This window comes from Aethalodelphis obliquidens, unplaced genomic scaffold (genome assembly GCF_003676395.1).
Source record: "Aethalodelphis obliquidens isolate GAN/ISIS:26980383/991018 unplaced genomic scaffold, ASM367639v1 scaffold58, whole genome shotgun sequence".
NCBI lineage: Eukaryota > Metazoa > Chordata > Mammalia > Artiodactyla > Delphinidae > Aethalodelphis > Aethalodelphis obliquidens.
In genome coordinates this window covers 6,443,426-6,464,539 of record NW_020838002.1, presented here as the reverse complement: position 1 = coordinate 6,464,539, position 21,114 = coordinate 6,443,426, and the positions used below count along the sequence as shown (strand labels likewise).

General features: G+C 50.2%; 1 protein-coding gene across 5 annotated transcripts in view; it reads right to left on the bottom strand.

Annotated features, from left to right (window-relative positions):
• MSI2 (musashi RNA binding protein 2) overlaps positions 1–21,114 on the bottom strand; it is a 390,324-nt gene that overhangs the window by 249,313 nt on the left and 119,897 nt on the right. For all 5 annotated transcript variants that reach the window (XM_027087140.1, XM_027087141.1, XM_027087144.1 and 2 more), the window contains exon 6: positions 5,716–5,808. In XM_027087140.1, the coding sequence (XP_026942941.1) occupies positions 5,716–5,808 (93 nt within the window). The remainder of the gene's footprint in view (positions 1–5,715; positions 5,809–21,114) is intronic.

The following is a 21,114-nucleotide window of genomic DNA, read 5'->3' as shown; positions in this document are numbered from 1 at the left end:
TACGGTTAACTTGCTTATTCATTTTCTCACAGATCTCCTGCCTTTCACATTTCAAAGGCTTTATGATATTTTTATTCTAGATCTTTCTCTCCTCACACATACAGCATCAAAAGGGGCATCTGAGCGGTGGCCGGGGGTGCCAGCATTGTACCTGCACATAAAGCCTGGAGCTAACACACAACAGGCAGCCAACACTCCGCCAGAGGGCCCTCGCCCAAGACCTCTCCCAAGTGAAATCAATGAGATCTCATTATAGTAAAAAGCCAATTCATTCTTGTTTTCCATTTTTTTCCCCCCAAAGCTTTGAAGCACCATTCTCTGTAGCTCAAGTTAACTTTTATAGCCCACACACAACCCCAACCCAACAAAAGGACTCGAAGGCCCCTTTTCGCCCCATTTCCACGGGGCTCCCCTAAAGAGCTGGAACTTTCCAAACCACCACCTCCTCCTTTAGGGCCTTGGCTTCCCATCCGCCACAGTGAGGGGCTGGCCCAGGAAAGGGTTAAAGCCCTCACGTCAAACCGCAAACTCGGGCACTGGCCCAGAAGGGACATGGGAACCAGGGCAGCCAGTGATAAAGGCCGGATTGTAGCAGCCCACTGAATTGGAAATGACTTGTAGGCCTAATGAAACAGAACTTTGGCAGTAAAACAGAATGAAAGGAATGAGACAATAAAAGGCTGGAACAAAGGGTGCAGAGTCGGTTCAGCTTAGCAAAATAAGCTCACTTTGTTGGTGGGGAAAGCCAAAGCCGATTAGGATAAACCAATGACTAAGCGTAAGTCTTCCAAACTAATTACACAGTTCACCATGTGAAGTATAATTGGGAGCCTCCAGATGCGGCCCGCTCTGCTTTCACAGGAGTTATATAAAGTGCGAATTACCTAGCGAGCTCGGCACCGAGCAGCCCTCTCATCGAGGTGAGCAGCTGAAAGGTGCAGAACTGCTCCATCCGGGACGAAGCCGAGAATTCATTAATTTAAAGGCCTCTTTTTGATCTCGCAAATCCTATAAGTGAGAATTTAAGAAGGAGGGGCCTACGGGGAGAAGGGAGGAAGCCCTGGCACTTGGAGTTGCTTTGATCCCAGGGCTTTTTAATTACCACGCTGGGCTCGTCCGGATGGCCGTGCAGGGGGAACGGAGCAGAACAGCCCGACGGACGGTCTCGGTCTGTATGTGCGCATCTAGAGCCCTGTTTACGTGCCATTTTTCGGAACGGTCTGTATACATCGTTCCTGTAGGCATGAAATCGTCAGCACAGGTAACGTCCACTAGGAAACCTGAAGCAGTAAAATAAATTGCCATAGATCAACGTTCTCGACAAATGAACCAAACCTGCTCCCTCTGAGGATGGGGCTGCCCAGTGGTAAAGTGGGAGATGAGGTTTGATAAATGCTGAAAATAAGTGACTCTCCAGGTTACATGATCTTGGACAACTCACTGACCTTTCTCAACATCAGTTTCGTCCTCGCCTAACAGATATTTCACCTACCTCACTTGACATCCCTGAGAACCAAATTTTTAAGTGCATTAAGAGGCGTAGCACAAAGCACACGACCCTCTAATTCAGAAACATCAGAACACCGCAAGAGAAGTTCATGCTAAAATCCGAACTTCACAAACTCTGCGTCTTCACTGAGATCTAGTACATGTAATAGGAAATTGGAAATACTTTATACTCATAGGATGAAGATTCCAGTTTATAAATGGTAGCTTCTTCCCAGTAGAGAGTCTTTCATTGCCCCTTGATCTTGAAGTGCAGAAATTAACTCTACCACAGTTACGACTGTTTTATTTGTTACATCGTGCTCATGACTGCCAATGACATCTTGTCTTGGTTACAGTCTATAGGTACCGTAGATACCTATCTATCCATCCACCTATGTATGTTTATTTAAACACTTTCTAAATTATTCCATTTTCAAGCTTGAAACCAACCATAGGAATAATCTAGTACAGAGGTTGGCAAACCACAGCCCATGGGACAAATGGGGTCCCAAACCTGTTTCCATAAAGTTTTATTGGAACTCAGCCACACCCAATGGTTTATGTGTTGGCTGCAGCTGCTTTCTCCACGTGGCAGAAGTGAGTAGTTGTGACAGAGCGAAAAATATTTACTATCTAACCCGAGTTTTCCACGCCCTTCCCTCAGGTGAGAAACTGAGGCCAGGAAAGAAGTGGCCTGTTCAGGTGCCTGCCTCGGTGGTATCACCACGCGGTCATGCCCAGTACAAGGGTCTGGGGCACCTCCTCTTACCTTCCTCCAATGAGGGCACCAGAACAGCTACCCAGGGGTGAGGACGGCACCCAAGGCAGCAGAGTCCTTACGCCGACGGCCGCACTTCATGATCTCATCTTAAATATAAACAAGCAATGACATCCCTAACCCGGGGGTCAGGGGGAGGGGGCGTAAAGCTTCTGGGAGGAAGGTGGGAGAAAAGCAAAAAAGGGTTTACAAGCCTCCAACTTGAGTCATTTCAAGCTCTCAATGTGCCATCCTGCACCCACTCCTCTTACAGTAATGACATGTTTAGACTCCCTGAGCTCAGAGCCCCAAGACATCGATCTTACCCATCTTGATCGCCACCTGAAATAAACAGCCAGAACAGCTGCCGCCTCTGGCAAGACGGGAAGAGGAAGAGGAAAGAAGCCTGACAACGAGGGAAACCTAAGAAGAAGGTGGCAAACTCTGATGGAGCCTGTGGAAAGATGGACAGTTCTAGACTTGGAGGAGGTAGGGTGTGAATTCTGGCTGTTATACTGCCTTACCTGGGTGACCTTTGCTGAGACTTCACCTCCCTGACCTGTACTGTCCACCTTTGTCAAATGGGCTGGATGACACCAAAATCCGCTGTGCAGAATCAATGAGGCCATGTAGGCTCAGGTTCCTGGCACTGTCCCTGGGCACCCAGAGGGGACACCATTTTTCCTTCTCTTTTGCACCCTCCCCACCCTACATCTATCTTGGGGGTGGATCAGCAGCTGGAACGGGCCCAGGGTTTGGGTTCTATTATCAGACAAGCCTAGAGGGGAAGTCTGTGAACTTTCATAAGGCTGTGACCTTGAGTCAAAGGTGCAGTCCCACCAAGGCTCCATGTAGCAATCTACAAAATGGGCAGCACACCCACCAGCATCCCAGAGAAGAATTGAATGAGATAACATAAGTCAAGGGCCGGGCCGTATCCAACACTTAACACGTACTCACTAAATTACTCACTGAATGACACCTTACTAATGTGCAGTTAACCAACTGAAAAGAGCCCCTAACAGCTTGACACAGTCGGGAGTGTGTGCCTATGCGTGAGTATACTTTATGCAAGTGTGTGTGCGTGTGTTTTCCATCTCCTTCAATCAGGTTGTCGATTTACTGTAATTCCTTTCACAGCCACTGGATTTACTCAGCATCCCTGAGGCCCAGTAGCAGGGTCTCCCCTCCTTTGACCATTCTGGAGTCAAATGAATTATACCAGAATCCTGAGAGGTGGTGGGCGCTGCCCAAGGGAACACACATCACACCAGCCGCCCGCCGAACGAGGAATAAGCTATTCTGAAGACAGACCCAGATAAAGCACAGAGCATATGTACGCAACAGGCCACTAACACATGACTATACAGAGCGTGAGGGTTGTGAGACATTCAACGGCCTCCTTAGTCCTTTAATAAAACACTTGATAGGTTTATGCATCCTGCAGGAGTCCGCCGACGTTACTGCAAAATTAACTGAGCGGCTTCAGACCCGGCGAGTGCCAAGCCAGGGGAGAGTCTGTGGCCGCCTCCCAGTCAAGAGGACGGCTGTTCCCAGGGCAGGGATGGTCACTGCTGTGGGCTCGCACCCCCCCACCAACTGCCGGTGGACTGAGTCACAACGCTAAGTGTTAAGGAAGAACAATGGAAAGACAAAGAGAGAGAAAGGAGAGAGAGAGGGAGAGACCCAGAGCTGGGCATGTGCGGAGGGGTGGTGAGTATGAGCCTGTGTGGAAAATTCTAACAGCCCATCTGGGCAGCATCAACTTCCCCGACACCCGCAAATAGGCCCATGAGATTCCAAGGCAGGTTACGGCTCGAAAAAGAAATCCCACCTCATGTTTGCAAACACTGCCTCCAGCCTGGTTTTAAAGGCAGAACGGTAGTAAAGAGGGTTCGCACTCCAGAGCCTTCCATTACGCAAGCTGGATTTGTCTCATTAAATTATTTCCAGTCTCTCTCCCTGGGCAGGGCGGGGCTGGGGGATGGATCAATCCCCCTTAATGCTTTAAATCAGTCTCGAAGAGAAGCGCTATAGTGTACACAACCACCAACACACCCAGTTATTTTTTAGAATCTGCCAGAATGAATCAGCCCCCAACCGGCAATGCCAGACAGTGCCGTGGGGAAGGAGTCTTTCATAACCGACCCAGAAGGGCAGCTGAGTGCCATTCCAAACGCAAGGCTGGGCTGGAGGAGGTTGGGTTCTCTGAAGCATGGTCTCCCATCCATGCAGAAATTGATTAATACCAGAGACAGGAAAATCTCTATTTTGAGGCTAAACAGAAGTCACAGCACTCATCCCAGAGGGCAGCTCACAACTGGACACTCCTGGAGATGGGATCATAGCTGCCCATTGCCTTGGGCAAACAAATGAAAGCACAGAACTTTCAGACTGGCCAGTGGGCGGCAATGCCTTTGTACCACCCAGGGCAAGTGTGACAGGTGTCCTGGGGCAGGTGAGTGGCAGAGCTTAGAACAGCCGCGGGGTTTTCTCAGGATGCCTCGGCAGCCCTCTGCCACATCAGTCCTTCGGTGGAGGCGGGAGACACATGACGAGACACACAGAAGAAAACGATCCCACACCTGTGCTCCCAGGACAATGTCCACAGCTGCTCAAAGATGCAGGAGGCGTAGGCCCTGTGCACACACTCACCTGCCAGCCTCCTGGGACACAGGAGCTGGAGGACGCCAGCAAGGCTCAGCGCCCAGCAAGCTGCCCTGCTGGAGCCCTGGGGCGACAGAGTCATTGGAGGAATGTGTCACCCTGGGGCAGAACCCACTCTCCAAGGCAGTGGGTCCCCCCCCCACCAACTAGAAAGGGGCTGAATTAATCATCCGTGGTTACGTGCCCTGTCTGTCTGTGTGACTCTGTCTGTCACACACACACTCCCACACTCCACTTCCTGACTCATCTGTGGCATTCTGAGTTGCTCCCAGCCCGTTCCCGCAGCACAGCCCAGGGGATAATTGTACTGCTGTCTCACCGACATTCTGACAGGTACGAGCCCAGCATCTTTCCTGAGTTTCCTCGGGCGTTGGACAGGGGAGAGTTCAGCCGCAAGGGCCCCAGGGAGCCTCCTCTCTCAATGCATTTTCCAGAAGGGCACAGAATGAAGCCCAGTGCCAACTCTCAGGCCAGCTTCCGCAGGAGCTCCTGCCCTGTGACTCACAGCCCTGAATCCCTCACCAGGAGCTGCCACCATCAGCTCCCAGCCCAGGCCCCACGTGGCCGGCAAATGCCAGTGAATCGGCACTCAAAGGCCACTCTGTCTGCTCCTGCAGGCACGTGGGGTGCCGTGCCCACCGCAAGCCGGACTCCTCCATCTCGGCTCCTGCCAGATTTCATTTACATCTTGACGGCCGAGTCCAAGGACAAGGTTCTTGAGGACACAGCTGTGGCAAAGGCAGGGGCCACGGCAGCCACCTCGAAGGACCGAGCAGGCTGCCCCACCTCAACGCGCCGCTTACCTTGCCAAACTGCTCGAAATACTGCTTCACATCTTCCACCACCGTGTTCGCAGATAATCCGCCTACAAAGATTTTCTTTGTTCTTGTGACCATCTGCAAGAAATGACAAGAGGAAGACATGGGTTAACTAGGTTATCTGAAGCCACACTCACCGAGATGCTGAGCGAGCCACTCTCCACGCTTCTCTAGAGAGGAAGGCGATGTTAGGAATATATCAGCTGCACCAAGCGGGCCCTGTGGGCGTCTCAGGATACCGGAGACCATCACTCGGGATACCTCAGGCCTTCAGGCCGCAACCCGAAAGCTCGAGTTTCATACAGATGGAGAGTGAACCTCTTTGGCTATAACACACGGCCTCACTGTGATGTTAAGTCACACGTCAAAGCTATTTTAAACCTAAGAGACGTGAACAAAAGAGAACTACGTGCATAAAGGTCTGCTGCCCTGAAAGTACCCATAAAGTGTGTCCATAAGAAACTTGCACATAACTCAAACCCACGTGCAGACCGCCTACACCGAGCCGTTCTGGGTGCTGGCTTATGTCTGCCAACAGGACAGACAGGACCTCATACACGGGGACCGCCCTGCAAGCCCGGCCCCCAGGGCTCCTTCCCCTCTGGATGTCTCACCATTCACCTTGATCTGTCCTACAGTCAGCCGAGCGCAGCTGGTCCCCAGGCCTCCACACCTCTGTCCACGCAGGTCCTGCCCCTTGGGAGACCTCTCCACTCCTGCACCTCCCTTGCCAAGTTCTGACTTTCCTCCGAGATCCAGTGCCCTTCTCCCAAATTCAAAATACCTGTGTAGTCGCCCCACCCAGAAGCTGTTTCTCCTGCTTCTGAACCCCAGACGCTGCGCCCCTCTGCCTCTCACACACTCACTACTTTTCACCTCGCACTGAAGTGAGTGATAATCCTGCCTTCGTTCTAACCTCCTCCCCCAGACCGAGGGCTCCTGACTCCTCTCGGTACCCCCCGGGGTGCAAATACAGGGCCAGGCACACAGAAGTCCACAGCCAAAGTCTGGTGGATGCAAAAACAAACGAATTTCTGCAATGGCCACATTTCAGAATCCCACCAGCCCTAAAGCAAAGGGAGGAGGGAACTCGATGATGTCCACTCTTCAGAGTGGGACCAATAATCTTACCTGGAAGAGTGAAAGACAATAAAATACAATAAATTTTATTCGGAAGTTAGGCTGTGTGGGGTTTGCGGTTGGTTTTTTCTTTTTTTGTTCTTCTTTAATGTCAAATAAAAAATTTTAAAACTCAGTGGATACAGGGTCTCACAGTTTGGTTGCATATAATAAAAGCACAACGTCTTAACTCAATGGCTAGATCTTGTCACAATATATAATACACACGTACATCAAATCATCACATTGGATGCTTTAAATATCTTACCATTTTATTTGTTAATTACACCCCAATAAAGCTCTGGGAAAAAATGTTTGATGAGAACATACAAAGAAAAGCAAGACTAAAACCCAAAAATAAATGAATGAGAGGAATCTGAAAACATTAAAAAAACAAAAAAGAAACAGCCACAATGTCACACATGTCTATTGTAAGTCGATGCAGGGGGTACTCCCCTGGTGGCACAGTGGTTGGGAATACGTCTGCCAATGCAGGGGACACGGGTTCGAGCCCTGGTCTGGGAAGATCCCACATGCCGCGGACCAACTAAGCCCGTGCGCCACAACTACTGAGCCTGCGCTCTAGAGCCCGCGAGCCACAACTACTGAGCCCACGTGCTGCAACTATCGAAGCTTGCGCGCCTAGAGCCCCATGCTCCACAACAAGAGAAGCCACCGCAGTGAGAAGCCTGCGCACCACATCGAAGAGCAGCCCCTGCTCACCTCAACTAGAGAAAGCCCGCACGCAGCAACAAACACCCAACGCAGCCAAAATTAAAAATAAATAAATAAATTTATTTAAAAAAAAAAAGTTGATGTAGGTTGCCTAAGTATGGGGGCCGTGGCTGCCTGGATCACGTATCACCGAGTCTCCTGACACACGTGTGGAGAGAATGAACCAACCAACCCACTCCCAACAGTAGAGACTCAGTGGAGTGACACCTAAGGGCACAGCGGTCCCAGGCAGGCTGTTCTAAGGAGTGTGAAAGGCTCTGGAAACCTGGCTTCTGTGTCTAAGTCTGGATAGGACCCTGGACAGGACTCGTCTGAGGGCTGGCTTCTGTGCTCTGCACGTGAAGTCCTGGACCAGAGCTCCCTGCCCCGCCTAACCCTGAACTCCCCCGAATCTGTGAGCATGGTGGGCCCGACAGGGAGGCTCCCAGACCTCAGGGACCTCACACTTTAACTCAGCAGCTCCCAGAGGGGACACGTGCCACCTCAGCCCCCTGACTGACCCCCGACCTGGAATACCTTTGTAGTGGACATCCTGTGCTGTCCCAGGAGGACACTGTCCTGGTGACTCATACAGCTCACTGGCCATCATGCAGTGGTTTGCATGTGTGTTTAAAACTGTTATTTACTATTTTTTCATCTCTTTTCAGATGAATGAGAGATTTGATGAGATAATGTACATGAGGACATTCTATGAAGATCCCACCAGTGTCCACACCTACGAGCTCCAAGAATCTCCGGTTAACTGGTGGGCATCTTATCCAGCTCCTTGTTCATCTCCCTCCTTATCTGTCTCCCTGCTTATCCCTCAGTCTAGGGCCCTGGTGGATCAAGGTCACCTTCACGGTGACGCTCCATCAGGCCCTCTCCAGATTTAAATCTCTCCCTTACTAATCGCCAAATTTTACTCATCTAATTTTCCTAACGCATTCATTCAACAAATAGATTAAGTGCAAGGTGCTGGAACTCACATTCAAATACAGTGTGGAAGTTAATCCCCTTTAAAATGGAGATACAATAATTAGCCTACCACACAAGGTTCCTGCTGCAACTAAATTAAATAACATATACCCAGGGCTTTCCTGGTGGTGCAATGGTTGAGAATCTGCCTGCCAATGCAGGGGACAAGGGTTCAAGCCCTGGTCCGGGAAGATCCCACATGCCACAGAGCAACAAAGCCCGTGCGCCACAACTACTGAGCCTGTGCTCTAGAGCCCGCGAGCCACAACTACTGAGCCCGCATGCTGCAACTACTGAAGCCCGTGCACCTAGAGCCCGTGCTCCGCAACAAGAGAAGCCACAGCAATGAGAAGCCCACGCGCCGCAATGAAGAGTAGCCCCCGCTCTCCACAAGTAGAGAAAGCCCGCGCGCAGCAACACCAAAAATAAATAAATAAATTTACAAATAACATATGCCCAAGTGTCTGGTGGGACAGCGCGTAGATGATAAATAAATGGTCACTAGCTGAATCCAAAGTCAGCTACTAAATTCATCCTTCAAGCTCAGGAGAAACGTGCAGCAGAAAGATACCTTCCACCAAACACTTTGATAAATCAACTCTTATTGCCCATTCTCTTCCACTGTCATTTCAAAAACACTTTCCTACATCTCTACGTGATTTCAGATGGGCAAAGACTCCCAATAGCTTCATTTTAGATTTTTCATTCCTTTTTTTTAACCCCAGCCAAGCAATTAAATATCTATAAAGAAACACTAATGTGATCTACAAACATGCACTCGTGGAGTTCTCAACTTAAAGAAACTCTGGAGAGGTATTCCATAAAATGAACCCCACGGTCTCATTCAGACATTGTGTAGAGCCAGGTGGGTATAGACAGCAGGCCCTATATATATTCCAAACGTTCCCATGGACGCAGAGAATTAAACGACCAACGTGTCTTCATTCCAAATAACAGAAGTCAACAGAATGTTCATTCCCCAGTAACTGGTAAAAAGAGAAGGTCCCCTCTTACACCCTCCACCGTTGCCCTACAGCCGTAAACCTGCCAAGACAGAGCCCTAAATGCTGGGGAAGACATCCAGCTATAAATCTACACAGTCCCAAAACAGTCTTTAAAACACTTCTTTTAAAACAAGGATGAGAAATTCCAGGCCCCAGACAATGTGGCCAAAGTGTCCAAGTTACTAAAACATCCTCTTCAGGAACCAGCTCAGATATACAGATAGATCCCCACTCTTCAGCAAACACTAAAAGGAGGCTGGTTTAATCAAAACCTTCCAAACGTGAAGAGGCCAGTGGGAAGATGGGCAACACTTGGTTAGCTGCTCACTGACGTCTCAGCTTCAGGAGAGGACAGCATGGCTGGGGGGTGATGGGGCTCTGCAGGTGACCCCTCCCGCCAGGGGCGCTGGGGAAAATGGGAGTGAGTTACTTTGGGAATTCTGATGGCATCACTGCTAAATGGGCTGTGCACTGCTCCATGGTTTGCATTCTGGAGAGGGACGCAGGGGGCAGGCAGAGGATGCTGGAATCACACACACTTCCCTCCGTTTCCCTCCCACCTCCATGGCTCCATAGGACGCAGGAAGGGGGCAGCATGGGGACGTGGTGTCCAAGGTCTCAGTGGACTAAACGGAGGTCCTCAAATTCCCATCAATACTGTCAAGGTCTCATTTCTGTATACATGTGTGCGTGCGTGCGTGTGTGTGTGTGTGTGTGTGTGTATTGGGGGTACCTCTCTATTCCCAATCCTTGAGTCTTGGCTTCTCTGTGCCCCAGGAACCATAAAGCACCCCAGACCTTTAACCCTCTCTGACCCTGGAAACAGCAAGCAGGACCAGTTACACACTGGCCCCCGACTCTATCGCCCTCTGTGTTATAAAGTCCTCTCTGCCCACAGTGGAGAGAGCCACCTGTGTTTTCTTCCTGTGCTAGGCCCTTCGGGTAACTGTTTCCCAACCCACAGCCTTCACACCGACACACAGCTACTGCACACCAAAAGGCTCAGGGCCTCCACAGCACACTTAGATGGAGAGAGCCACCCATCTGCTCCAGAGAGAGCTCAGTCCGAAATCCACAAGGAAATGGGTCTGAAACCTCCTTGGCTTGGAGTTTTTGGTGGAAGGTTGCACCCAGAGCGAGGGCCCTACACCCTCAGGGACAGCCCCTCCCCTAGCAGATGCCTCCTTTTATGGTCTAGGGCGGCATTCTGGGAAGGCGTGTGTGTTGTGTTTGTGTGTGTGTGTGTGTGTGTGTAGCACGCATAGGGGCATGGGGAGGGTCTGGGCTGTCACAAATCACTGCTGCAAAGTTCTGTTATCTGGACCCGTAATTTAACTAAACACTACTGCTCTCCACACAACTCTTGGCTCCAGAAAGAGAACCCCAGCATCCATTCCGGTTCGGAAAATTGCTGTTTACACATAAGAACTGGCCAGAGCCAGCTGCTAACAAGAGCTGCAAAGAACACTCCACCTTCCTGCCTCTCACCAGAGAGCTGGCTTTTTTCTGAGTTTCAAAAATTCCCTTTTAAAAAAATGTGTTTCCATCTGAAATGGTCACTCAGAGTGGAGCCACTGGCTGTATTTTTATAAAATCGAATAAAGCGTGTGTGTGTGTGTGTGTGTGTGTGTGTGTGTGTGTGTGTGTGTTGAAGGCAGAGGGTGGAGGCATTAGAATCTTTTAGGATGAGATCGAAGAGGAAATTTTAGCTCCAACAGCACTGGCCCAAAGATATTAGTTGTCACACAAGAAAACAACAGAACAACAATAAATATTTCTGATCCTAATAAATGCATGGAAAGGCAGGAAATGGCTCCGGAGAGTCTTAAATGGGTGTGAGAGAGGCCCAGAGAAACTCAGCCAGCTCTTGCCATAACCACGCTCCTGAAAAGAGTTCAAATTCCCCTCGGTGAAAAACCACGAGCCATCTTCACGGCCCGAGAACGCAGGCTCTTTGCAGATGCCCTCCCATCTATGGGAATCCCAAGGTTGAAAGAGCCCAGGAAGGATGAGAACGCTAGCATTGGGCGAGCTCTCGCAAACCTGACCGTCCATCATCCCCATTATGCAGATGAAGAAATCAAGTCCCAGCAAGGTGACTCATGTGCTAGTTAAAGACAAGGCAGAGTGACAACGGAGAACTGGTAGTTGGCAGATACCACGTGAGTTCATACTAGATTCTGAATTTGGCAAGCACTTTGTTCTTCCGGATCTGGGATGAGACTGTGTGGTATCATCAACTCTGCATTTGAGAATTAAGCCCAATCTTTAATGGTAAAGAAGCTCTAGGAAGGCTGACTGAGATCCTAGAAGTCCCAAACTCCACGGCCCCCTCCCCCAGGGTGTTTCTTCCAAGGCACCTGTCCTCTAAAATTCCTACATTCCCCCAACAGTTTCTTCCATTCTGCCCTCCTCCCCCTAAACTACCACTCTTGCCAACACCAACACCCCAATCACATCCGAATCCGATGGCAAAACTCATGTAACATACGAAATCAGAACACAAGTCAGGAACTGGGAATCTTCTCCAAAAATTTCTAGAATCATACGTGGCAAAAGAGACTACAGTGGCTTGATGAGTCCCCCCCAAAATTCATGTCCACCTAGAACCTCAGAATGAGATCTCATCTGGAAAGAGGGTCTTGCAGCTATAATTAATAAAGGATCTTGAGATGAAATCACCCTGGGTGTAGTGTGGGTCCTAAATCCAATGAGGTGTCCTTATAAGAGGAGGAGAGGGACACACACACACACACAAAGGTCGTGTGAAGACAGAGGCAGAGACTGCAGTGATGTGTCTACAAGCCAAGGAATGCCAGCAGGTCCCAGGAGCTAGGAGAGAGGCGAGGGACGGTTTCTCCCTCACAGCTTCCACAAGGGAGCCTCTGTCTCTTCCAGACTTGTAGACTCCTGAACTATGAGAGAACACTTCTGTGGCTTCAACGACCCAGTGTGTAGCAGCCCCAGGTAACTAACATGGGGACCTCCTTGGGAGAGGCTCTCAGACACCACGGGCTCAGTCTCACCTTTCCCTGGTGACGGTGGGGCGTGGCCCACAAGGACGCCTCCACCACCCTGGGGGAGAAGAACGCTACACCCCAGGTGTGACCATCTGAGTCTGGCCCCCCGGGGAAGGCAAGTCACACTCATCATTTGCAGAAGCAGTATGGCAGGGCCCGCAGGGTCAAGGCTCTGCCCCAGAAGGTGAGCTGGGAAGGTAAAGGAGTCAGGAGAGCAGAGCCAGCACTCGAAGAGAAGCGGCCCAAAGGCGACTTAAGTTCCTCTGATAAAACATGTAGGGCCAGGGTTGACACACGGCAGGGTCCCTCCTCATAGCAGATCCTCTTCTTCTACGGACAGCCGTGGTGCCCGCGTCTCCTCCACGCTCAGAAGGCGCTGTCCTCACTGTGGACCCACTGTGGGCCCAGCCCATAGCTGAGCCCTCCTCACAGCTGCCCTCCCTCAGGCCTCACGTCGGTCCTCAGACGGGTCTCAGCTTCTCTTCCACAGCCAAGGAGACAGGCTCAGAGATGTGAAGCGTCCAAAGTCACACAGCACTAGCGGGTGACAAAATGGGGCGTCACAACCCTGAGCTTTCTTTTTTGGTGGGGGGGTGGGGGGGGCACGCCACGTGGCATGTGGGATCTTAGTTCCCCAACCAGGGATCGAACCCAGGCCCCTGGTAGTGGAAGCACCGAGTTCTAACCACTGGACCACCGGGGAATTCCCCAACTTGAGCTTTCTCTTCGTTGAATCTCCTACACCTTTACTTGCGACATCCCAGCAAAAGAGACAACTGGGGACAGGGAGACGAGGGGGTGCCAGGAGGAGCAAGTCTGATTCTGCCCTTTTCGATTCTGAAGCCAAGATGCAAAACAGACAGGCCAGATGCTGCTGGTGGGAACGTCAAATGCTGCATCCGCTCTGGCAAACAGTCTGGCAGCTCCTCAAATGATTAACTGTCGAGTTACCATAGGACCCAACAATTCCACTCCTACTATGTACCCAAGAGAAATTAAAACGTATGTCCGCCCAAAACCATCCCCACAAAATGTTCACAGCAGCCTTGTTTGTCAGTCAGAAAGTGGAACAACTCACCCATCAAACAACCCATGTATGGATGGATGGACGGATGGATGGAAGGATGGATGGATAAATTAAGTGTGATCTATCCACAGGATGGAATATTATTTGGTCACAAAAAGGAATGGAGCGCTGACACATGCTACAACCTGGATGAATTTTGAAAACATTGTCTGAAGTGAAAGAAGCCAGTCATAAAAGACCACATATTGTATGACTCCATTCATATGAAAGTTTGATGGGGAAACCCATAGGGACAGCACGTAGAATAGGGGTTGCTTAGGGCTGAGGGAGAGGTCAGGAGGTGTGGCTAAAGAGTATGGGGCTCCTCTGTGAGGTGGTGAAAATGCTCTAAAACGGACTGTGGTGATGGTGCGCGTATCTGTGAACAGACCAAAAACCACTGAACTATACACTTCAAATGGGTAAATGACATGGCATGTGAATTGCATCTCACTAAAGCTGTTTTTGGAGTTTTTCTTAATGACAGGCCCAAAAGATCCCCAAGTCAAGAATCTGAGTGCAAAAAGGGCTTAAAATAAACCCAAGCATCCAAGAAAGCATGCTTCCCCTGTTCCATCCACCAGCTAATTCCATGTGCCTCGATTCACCCACGGTTGACCACTGGACAAAGGTGTAACAATATCTGATGTTGTCAACTGGAGAAATTCATTTAACTTCAGAGGAAATTAATTATAAATGTAATCCCAAATGTTTCTTAGAGCTCTCTCTCCCCGTCTGCAGCTATTAGCCAGAAAGCACCAGTGGTCAGGCTACAATTTGGCATTCCCTCTAAATAGCTTTAAAATTGGAAGGAAAAGAAGAGCCTTCATCTCTATGGGGCTAGAATATAATGTATACACAATTAGCCGACATAGCCAGGTTACAGCATTCCCTCTGATTAAAACAGTAACGCACCTAAAAGAAAGCGTGACCTCCTAGTGAAGGCGATCAGGCTGCTTCGGCAGGGAGCTGACTCCCCAGTCCTTTCCAAACCCTCACCCAGCTCCCTCCCAGGCTAATTTAAAAAATACTACTTCCTCTTACCCTTGGGGGAAAAATCTGTAGCCAGAGAGGGTGACCTGTCCACAGATTAGTATCAGAGAGTAATATCCTAGCCAGTGGCACTCAGACCGGGGGCCGGGGGATAACAGAAAAAGGTGCAGAGATGGAGTGCTCCCTTGGAAAGCACAGGAAATTAAGGATCGTAACCTGATGCTGAGCAAGGTGGCCGGCTGGCCATGACACCATCATCCCAGGTACCCAAGCTGCTCTGCAACCACGGGTAGTGTCTCCATCCCTCCATCCCTCTCAGAGCCCCCGGCCCCCAGTACTTGTCACGGAGTAATGGACTCAGTACACAGAAGGCCCCAAAGACTCTCTCCAGGGTTCAAATGATTACCAACCCACAGAGGCAATTAAAACCCATCATCTCTTATGGCAACGGTATTAAGCGAAACTAAGTACCCTTTACCGCTGCTGAATTTTCGAGGAAGCCGAGCATTTCTGCATACGAAACAGGTGCCTCTACAGCCCCAGCCAAGGGACAGGCAGCCAAAGCAGACTCTTAATAAACCCCAGAACGAGGTGGGAAAGAAGGGCCAGACAGGACAGCAGGCTGGGGTGAACTCAGTTCCCTCCACCTGTGCCTGTCCCTCCAGCAGCAGGAGCCCGACTCACCCGCCCAGGGTGGACTTTTTCTGAAGACAAAGAGAAGGTCTCCCCGTGAGGGGGAGGGCCCTAGAAATGGTAACACGATGGTCCCCGCGCCGTGGCTAGAGCCTAGGTCCAAGGTGACCCTGCCGACAGAAAAGGTCCAAGGGAAACAATAATAACAAGTTTAAAATTCTTTGTCCACCCGGTTTCACGTTTTCAAGCACATCTGTGAACACTGAGACATACTGAATAACTCCCCTGGCTGGTCAGATGACAAGAGGTCAAGTCTCTCCACAGCGCTGGGAGACACCTTCCTCCTCTGAAAAATGGGCATAAAGCCCTGGCCTGAATGACACAAACTGAGACGGCAAATGTGAAACCCTAACTCAAGACCACGGCCCATAGGAAGCCCCTGTACCTTGAACCAAGCCACCAAGGCCAACCCAAACCCCGAGTCCACGCCGCTCACACACACCTTCCTCAGAGCTTCTCCCCTGGCTCCAGCCTCGCCAGCGCCAACCTCCAGGCAGAGAGGTGCCTGAGGTCTTACTCACAGCTGTGCTCAGGGTCAACTGAAGCCAGCCCGTGTGCAGGCCCCGGGACTGAACACACAGCTGAGGGGATGGGTTCAGACCATCCCTTCCTACTTCCCAAACCACTCTTTTCCTGAAACATTTCAGGTTGTCTGGGCAGCAACTACCAGAGAGGCAGTTTCTACTCAGAAGTTAAGCATTTCACAAATCAAAACCACCATGAGGCACCATCTCAGGCCAGTCAGAACGGCCATCATCGAAAAGTCTACAGACAGCAAATGCTGGAGAGGGTGTGGAGAGAAGGGAACCTCCTACACTGCTGGGGGGAATGCAAATTGGTGCAGCCACTAAGGAAAACAGTGTGGAGGTCCCTTAAGAAACTAAAAATAGAGCTACCATATGATCCAGCAATATGCTATTCTGGGCATATATCCAGAGAAAACCATAATTTGAAAAAAATACACACACCCCCATGTTCACAGCACCACTATTTACAACAGCCAAGACATGGCAGCAACCTAAATGTCCACTGACAGATGAATGGACAAAGAAGATGTGGTGCATGTGGACAACGGAATACTACTCAGCCATAAAAAAGAATGAAATAATGCCATTTGCAGCCGCATAGATGGACCTAGAGATTATCACACTAAGTGAAGTAAGCCAGATGGAGAAAGACAAATATCATATGATATCATATATATGTGGAATCTAAAATATGATACAAATGAACTTATTTGCCAAACAGAAACAGACTGACAGGCATAGAAAACATACTTATGGTTACCAAAGGGGAAAAGCAGGGAGGGAAAAATGAGGAGTTTGGGATTAGCATAAACAAACTTCTATATGTAAAATAGATAAACTACAAGCTCCTACTGTATAGCACAGGGAACTATACTCAGTATCTTGTAATAAAACATAATGGAAAAGAAGATGAAAAAGAATATATACATGTAACTGAATCACTCTGCTGTACATCAGAAACTAACACAACTTTGTCAATCAACTGTGCTTCCATTAAATAATTAATTAATTTTTAAAAGGAAGTTAAGCATTTAAAAGTTCCTTGAAACCAGAAGAGCCTCTGTGTCCTCCACGTGACGGGCAGGAGAGCTCAAGGCGCACGCTGAAAACCACGTGAGGAAGGACGGTCAGAAGACAGACCCTTGGTTAAGGAAAACGAGGCTTAGTACGGCACCACTGTACTCTGGGGAAGACTGGTCGATAGAGGACTTCAGGAACAACGACACAGCTCTTCTTGGGAGAGAAAGGATGAAAACTAGGCTGGCAGGCAGGCTCTGAAGCCAAGGTATCCCATCCCCCAGGCCCTCCAGCGGATTTCAGGAGAAGAACAAATGGCAGCCTTAACCCTTAGCCTTGATTACCGTCATTAACATATTTTAGATGCACATGGCAATCAGTTCTTGATGAGCAAGTTTTACCTAATGCACGGAGCTGCACCAGGCTGCAGGTTCCCTGACACTCCCGGAGGACAGCAGGGCTCAACCCCGGCTGCACCTTGGAACAGCCTGGGGAGCCCCGAAAACCTACAGATACGGGCCCCACCCTCGGGGATTCTGATTTCATTGGTCTGTGGGGAGGCCTGGGCATCAGTATTTTTTCAACATTCTCCAGATGACTCTCATGTACAGTCAGGGCTCTGTGAGCAGCTGCTTGGGCCATCTTACAGGAGAGCAAGTGGGCGACGGAGACCTCAACAGAAGGTCTCGTTATTACCATCCTGCACACAAGAGTGGGGAAAAGCCAGGGCAGAGCAGAAGGAGGCTGGGACTTGAACCAGGGAGCGCTGGGCTTGAGTCCCTTGCAGGTGAGCCATGGGCAAAAGTGACGGCAATACCTTTATGTCACAGAGCTGCCGTAAGCATCACCAGAGATAAGGATGTGAAAGCACCTGGCACATGTCAAAAAACATTTGCTTGAATCCCGGGAGAGTGAGAATGCAGACCAAGAGGGTCAGAGAAGAAAATAAATTGCAGAGGACTGTCTCTGGTGGCAAGCCACATTCATGCACTCGTTCTCTCATCAAACGTGCTTTGAGGACCTACTATGTGCCGAGCATGGTGCTCGGCCTGACGGATGTTAAGTGGACCAAGCGCTGGCCTCTGCTCTGAAGGTGTTTACAGTCAAGTAGCAGGCTCATTACTGCAGCCTGGGGAGGCTTTGGGGCGCAAGACTGGGTGTGACCTGAGGCTTGAAGTCAGCAGGGGGGAGCCAGGAAAGGAAGGGGAGAAGGGCCTCCCCAGCTGAGGCTGTAGCATCTTCAGTGTTGGCTGAAAGGCTGCAAGCGAACCTGAAATACTGTAGCTCAAGGTATCAATGGAATGCAAGGAGAAGGGGGGCCAGGCCAGGCAGGGAAGGCCCTGCAGGCCATGACAGGAAGCAACAGGAAGCCTCCACAGGGTTCAAATAGGGGAGCAGCTCTTCACTCGGCTGTTAAAGAGAAAAGCAGGGCCACCGTGGGGGGCTGAGTCACCTTAACACTTAGATGCTGGCAAGGAGGCAAGAGTGGCGAGAAAAGCATGAACCAGAAAGAAGGTTCCCAGACCTAGTGGCCTGCGTGCAGCCCGGGGTCCACTTCCCCATGAGCAGGTCCCTCCCTGCTCTGTCACTCATTCTACTGTTCCAGAAACATCCCGGGGGTGGGAGGAAAGGGTGGGGCAGGTGGGGGAGGCACAAGGAGAGAGAAGCACATTGCACCCTTGGCGTGATCTTTGGTGAACACTCAGCCACCTGCTGGGCCATAAATTTTACCTGTCAAGAAAAACAAGTCAAATTCCCCTCCCAGGATGTGCTGGTCTGGTCCCTGCCACCCGCCACAAGGAACTTCCTTTGAGGGAAACAGGGTACCCAAAGAAGTGTTTGCAGTAAAAGAGAGAAGCCAAGATAATCGTGAGCCAGTCCCTCTACCTGTTATTAAATGTCTCACCCCTCGGGAGAGGGAGGGTGATCTTTCTAAACCAAAGAGATCCTTGGAGGCAGAAAAGAGCATCGATTTGGAGATTCTGGAGATGGGAGGGCCAGGTTCCAATCCCAGCACGCAGAGCAGGTCCAGTGATAGAGCAGAAAGAGGAACCCAGGAATCTCCATTCTGACACGTATACACTAGGTGACCATGACAAGTGACTAAGCTTCTCTGACCTTGAGTTTCTCCCTCTGTAAAATGGGATTAAAAGAGCTAACACATGAAACACGCTTGGCACGGGGCTGGAACGACAGGCAGACAAACTCCCTCTTCCCCCTTCCCCGCCGCCTGCCCTGCCCCACCAGTCACTGAACTCTCTCGGTTTGGCCATGAACGGGAATCAAACCTTTCCTGCCTGTCCCGCAGACAAAACAGAAGGAAAAACAATTGGAAAAGGCAAGAAGCACGCTTGTAAATTTAAAGACTAGTTACTATGGATTCTACTTTTTTCAGATATCTCGGACACCAAACTGAATCAGCCCACCCCCAGCAGTGGTCCTGGGCAACCACAGTATTCCAAGGGCTGAAGATGCTCCAGCAAAAAGGATGCCATCTCGGGCTTCCCTGGTGGCGCAGTGGTTGAGAGTCCACCTGCCGATGCAGGGGACGCGGGTTCGTGCCCCGGTCCGGGAAGATCCCACATGCCGCGGAGTGGCTGGGCCCGTGAGCCATGGCCACTGAGCCCGCGCGTCCGGACCCTGTGCTCCGCAAGGGGAGAGGCCACAACAGTGAGAGACCCGCGCACCGCACAAAAAAAAAAAAAAAAAAAAGGATGCCATCTCAGTGCAAAGCAGTGTCTTTATCCGCCTTAATCTAGGCAGCCCCTTACCCTACAAAGAGAAACAGACTATTCCACATGAGGAAGATCATTCTCTCTATAGGAGATAAAAGCTGTCCATGCCTCGGAGGTCATATTTCTCTGCAACACCAATATCCTAACGTGCCTGTTGTCTCCTCATGCCAGGAACATATTTCTATAAATCCTCACATAAAAGAAAACTTTACTTTCCAGAGGGATAAACAGGGGAGAAAAAGGAAACAACAGTCGCAGCAAAAACGTCACCAATCAAACGGAACTCGGTCCACCAGGAACTTGACTAAATGTGCAACGTTACAGATGTTTTATAGCCATGATGTCTGTTCTATTTAAAACACTTGCACTCGGCCAACCCAACCACGGGAAAGAGAGAAAGAAAAGCTATGCTCCCCAGTGTGCCCAACCCAGCTAACTGGTCTGGGCTGGCTGTTTATTGAGGTAAAGAGGTAACCGGGGACCTGCAGCTGCCGGCCGAACGGTGGAAGGCTCATTTCATAGCTCACTCTGGAGGGCTGTCAATTCAGCGTCGCGGCCCGACAAATGGCACCCGGTCTCTCTGAAGGGCACTTCCGCCTGGAAGACCAGGGTCTTCTATGGGGAACTTACCCTGCACCTGACAAGGCTTCATAAAATCTAGTTCCCTTCCCTCAAGGAAGAAAAATCTGCCCAGTTAAACCTCATTTGTCCAACAACACTCATTCATTCCCTCCACAAACATTTGTTCAGTGCCTGCCACGTATAATGCCCTGAGCTAGAGGTTCACAGGCAAATCAGCCATGGTCAGGATGCCCCGTGTCCCCCGAGAATGGAAGCCTCATAAGGGAGAGTCAATTCACCCACCAGAATGGAAGCATCATAAGGGTAAGACTTTTGTCTGTTTTGTTCACCACTGCATTCCTAGCACCTAGAAGAACACCTAGCACACAGCAAGCACTCAATAAATATGGGTTGAACAAAAGAGTGAACGTATACTCCCTGCTCTTGTGGAGCATATGATTCAAGGATGATTCAAGGTCCCCGGGTACCTTCCTTGTCTCCTCTCTGGACCCTTGGTAATTCCCAGCACTCCTGGTTGCTAAGCTGGATACAAGCTTCAGGAGATAAAAGGCTTCATTCCTAAGCAGAACAGCTGGCCACAGTCCTGTTCAGGAGGCAGAGACAACACAGAGTGCTACTCTGAAAGGTCCTGCTGGACTGAGTCAGACAGACGTTTCTCTTGACGGACACAGTTAGTGATTTGGTAGCGTCATCTTTTATATATAAAAAAAAGACAGGGCTTCCCTGGTGGCGCAGTGGTTGAGAGTCCGCCTGCCGATGCAGGGGACGCGGGTTCGTGCCCCGGTCCGGGAAGATCCCACATGCCGCGGAGCGGCTGGGCCCGTGAGCCATGGCCGCTGAGCCTGCGCGTCCCGAGCCTGTGCTCCGCAACGGGAGGGGCCACAACAGTGAGAGGCCCGCGTACCGCAAAAAAAAAAAAAAAAAAAAAGACAATTA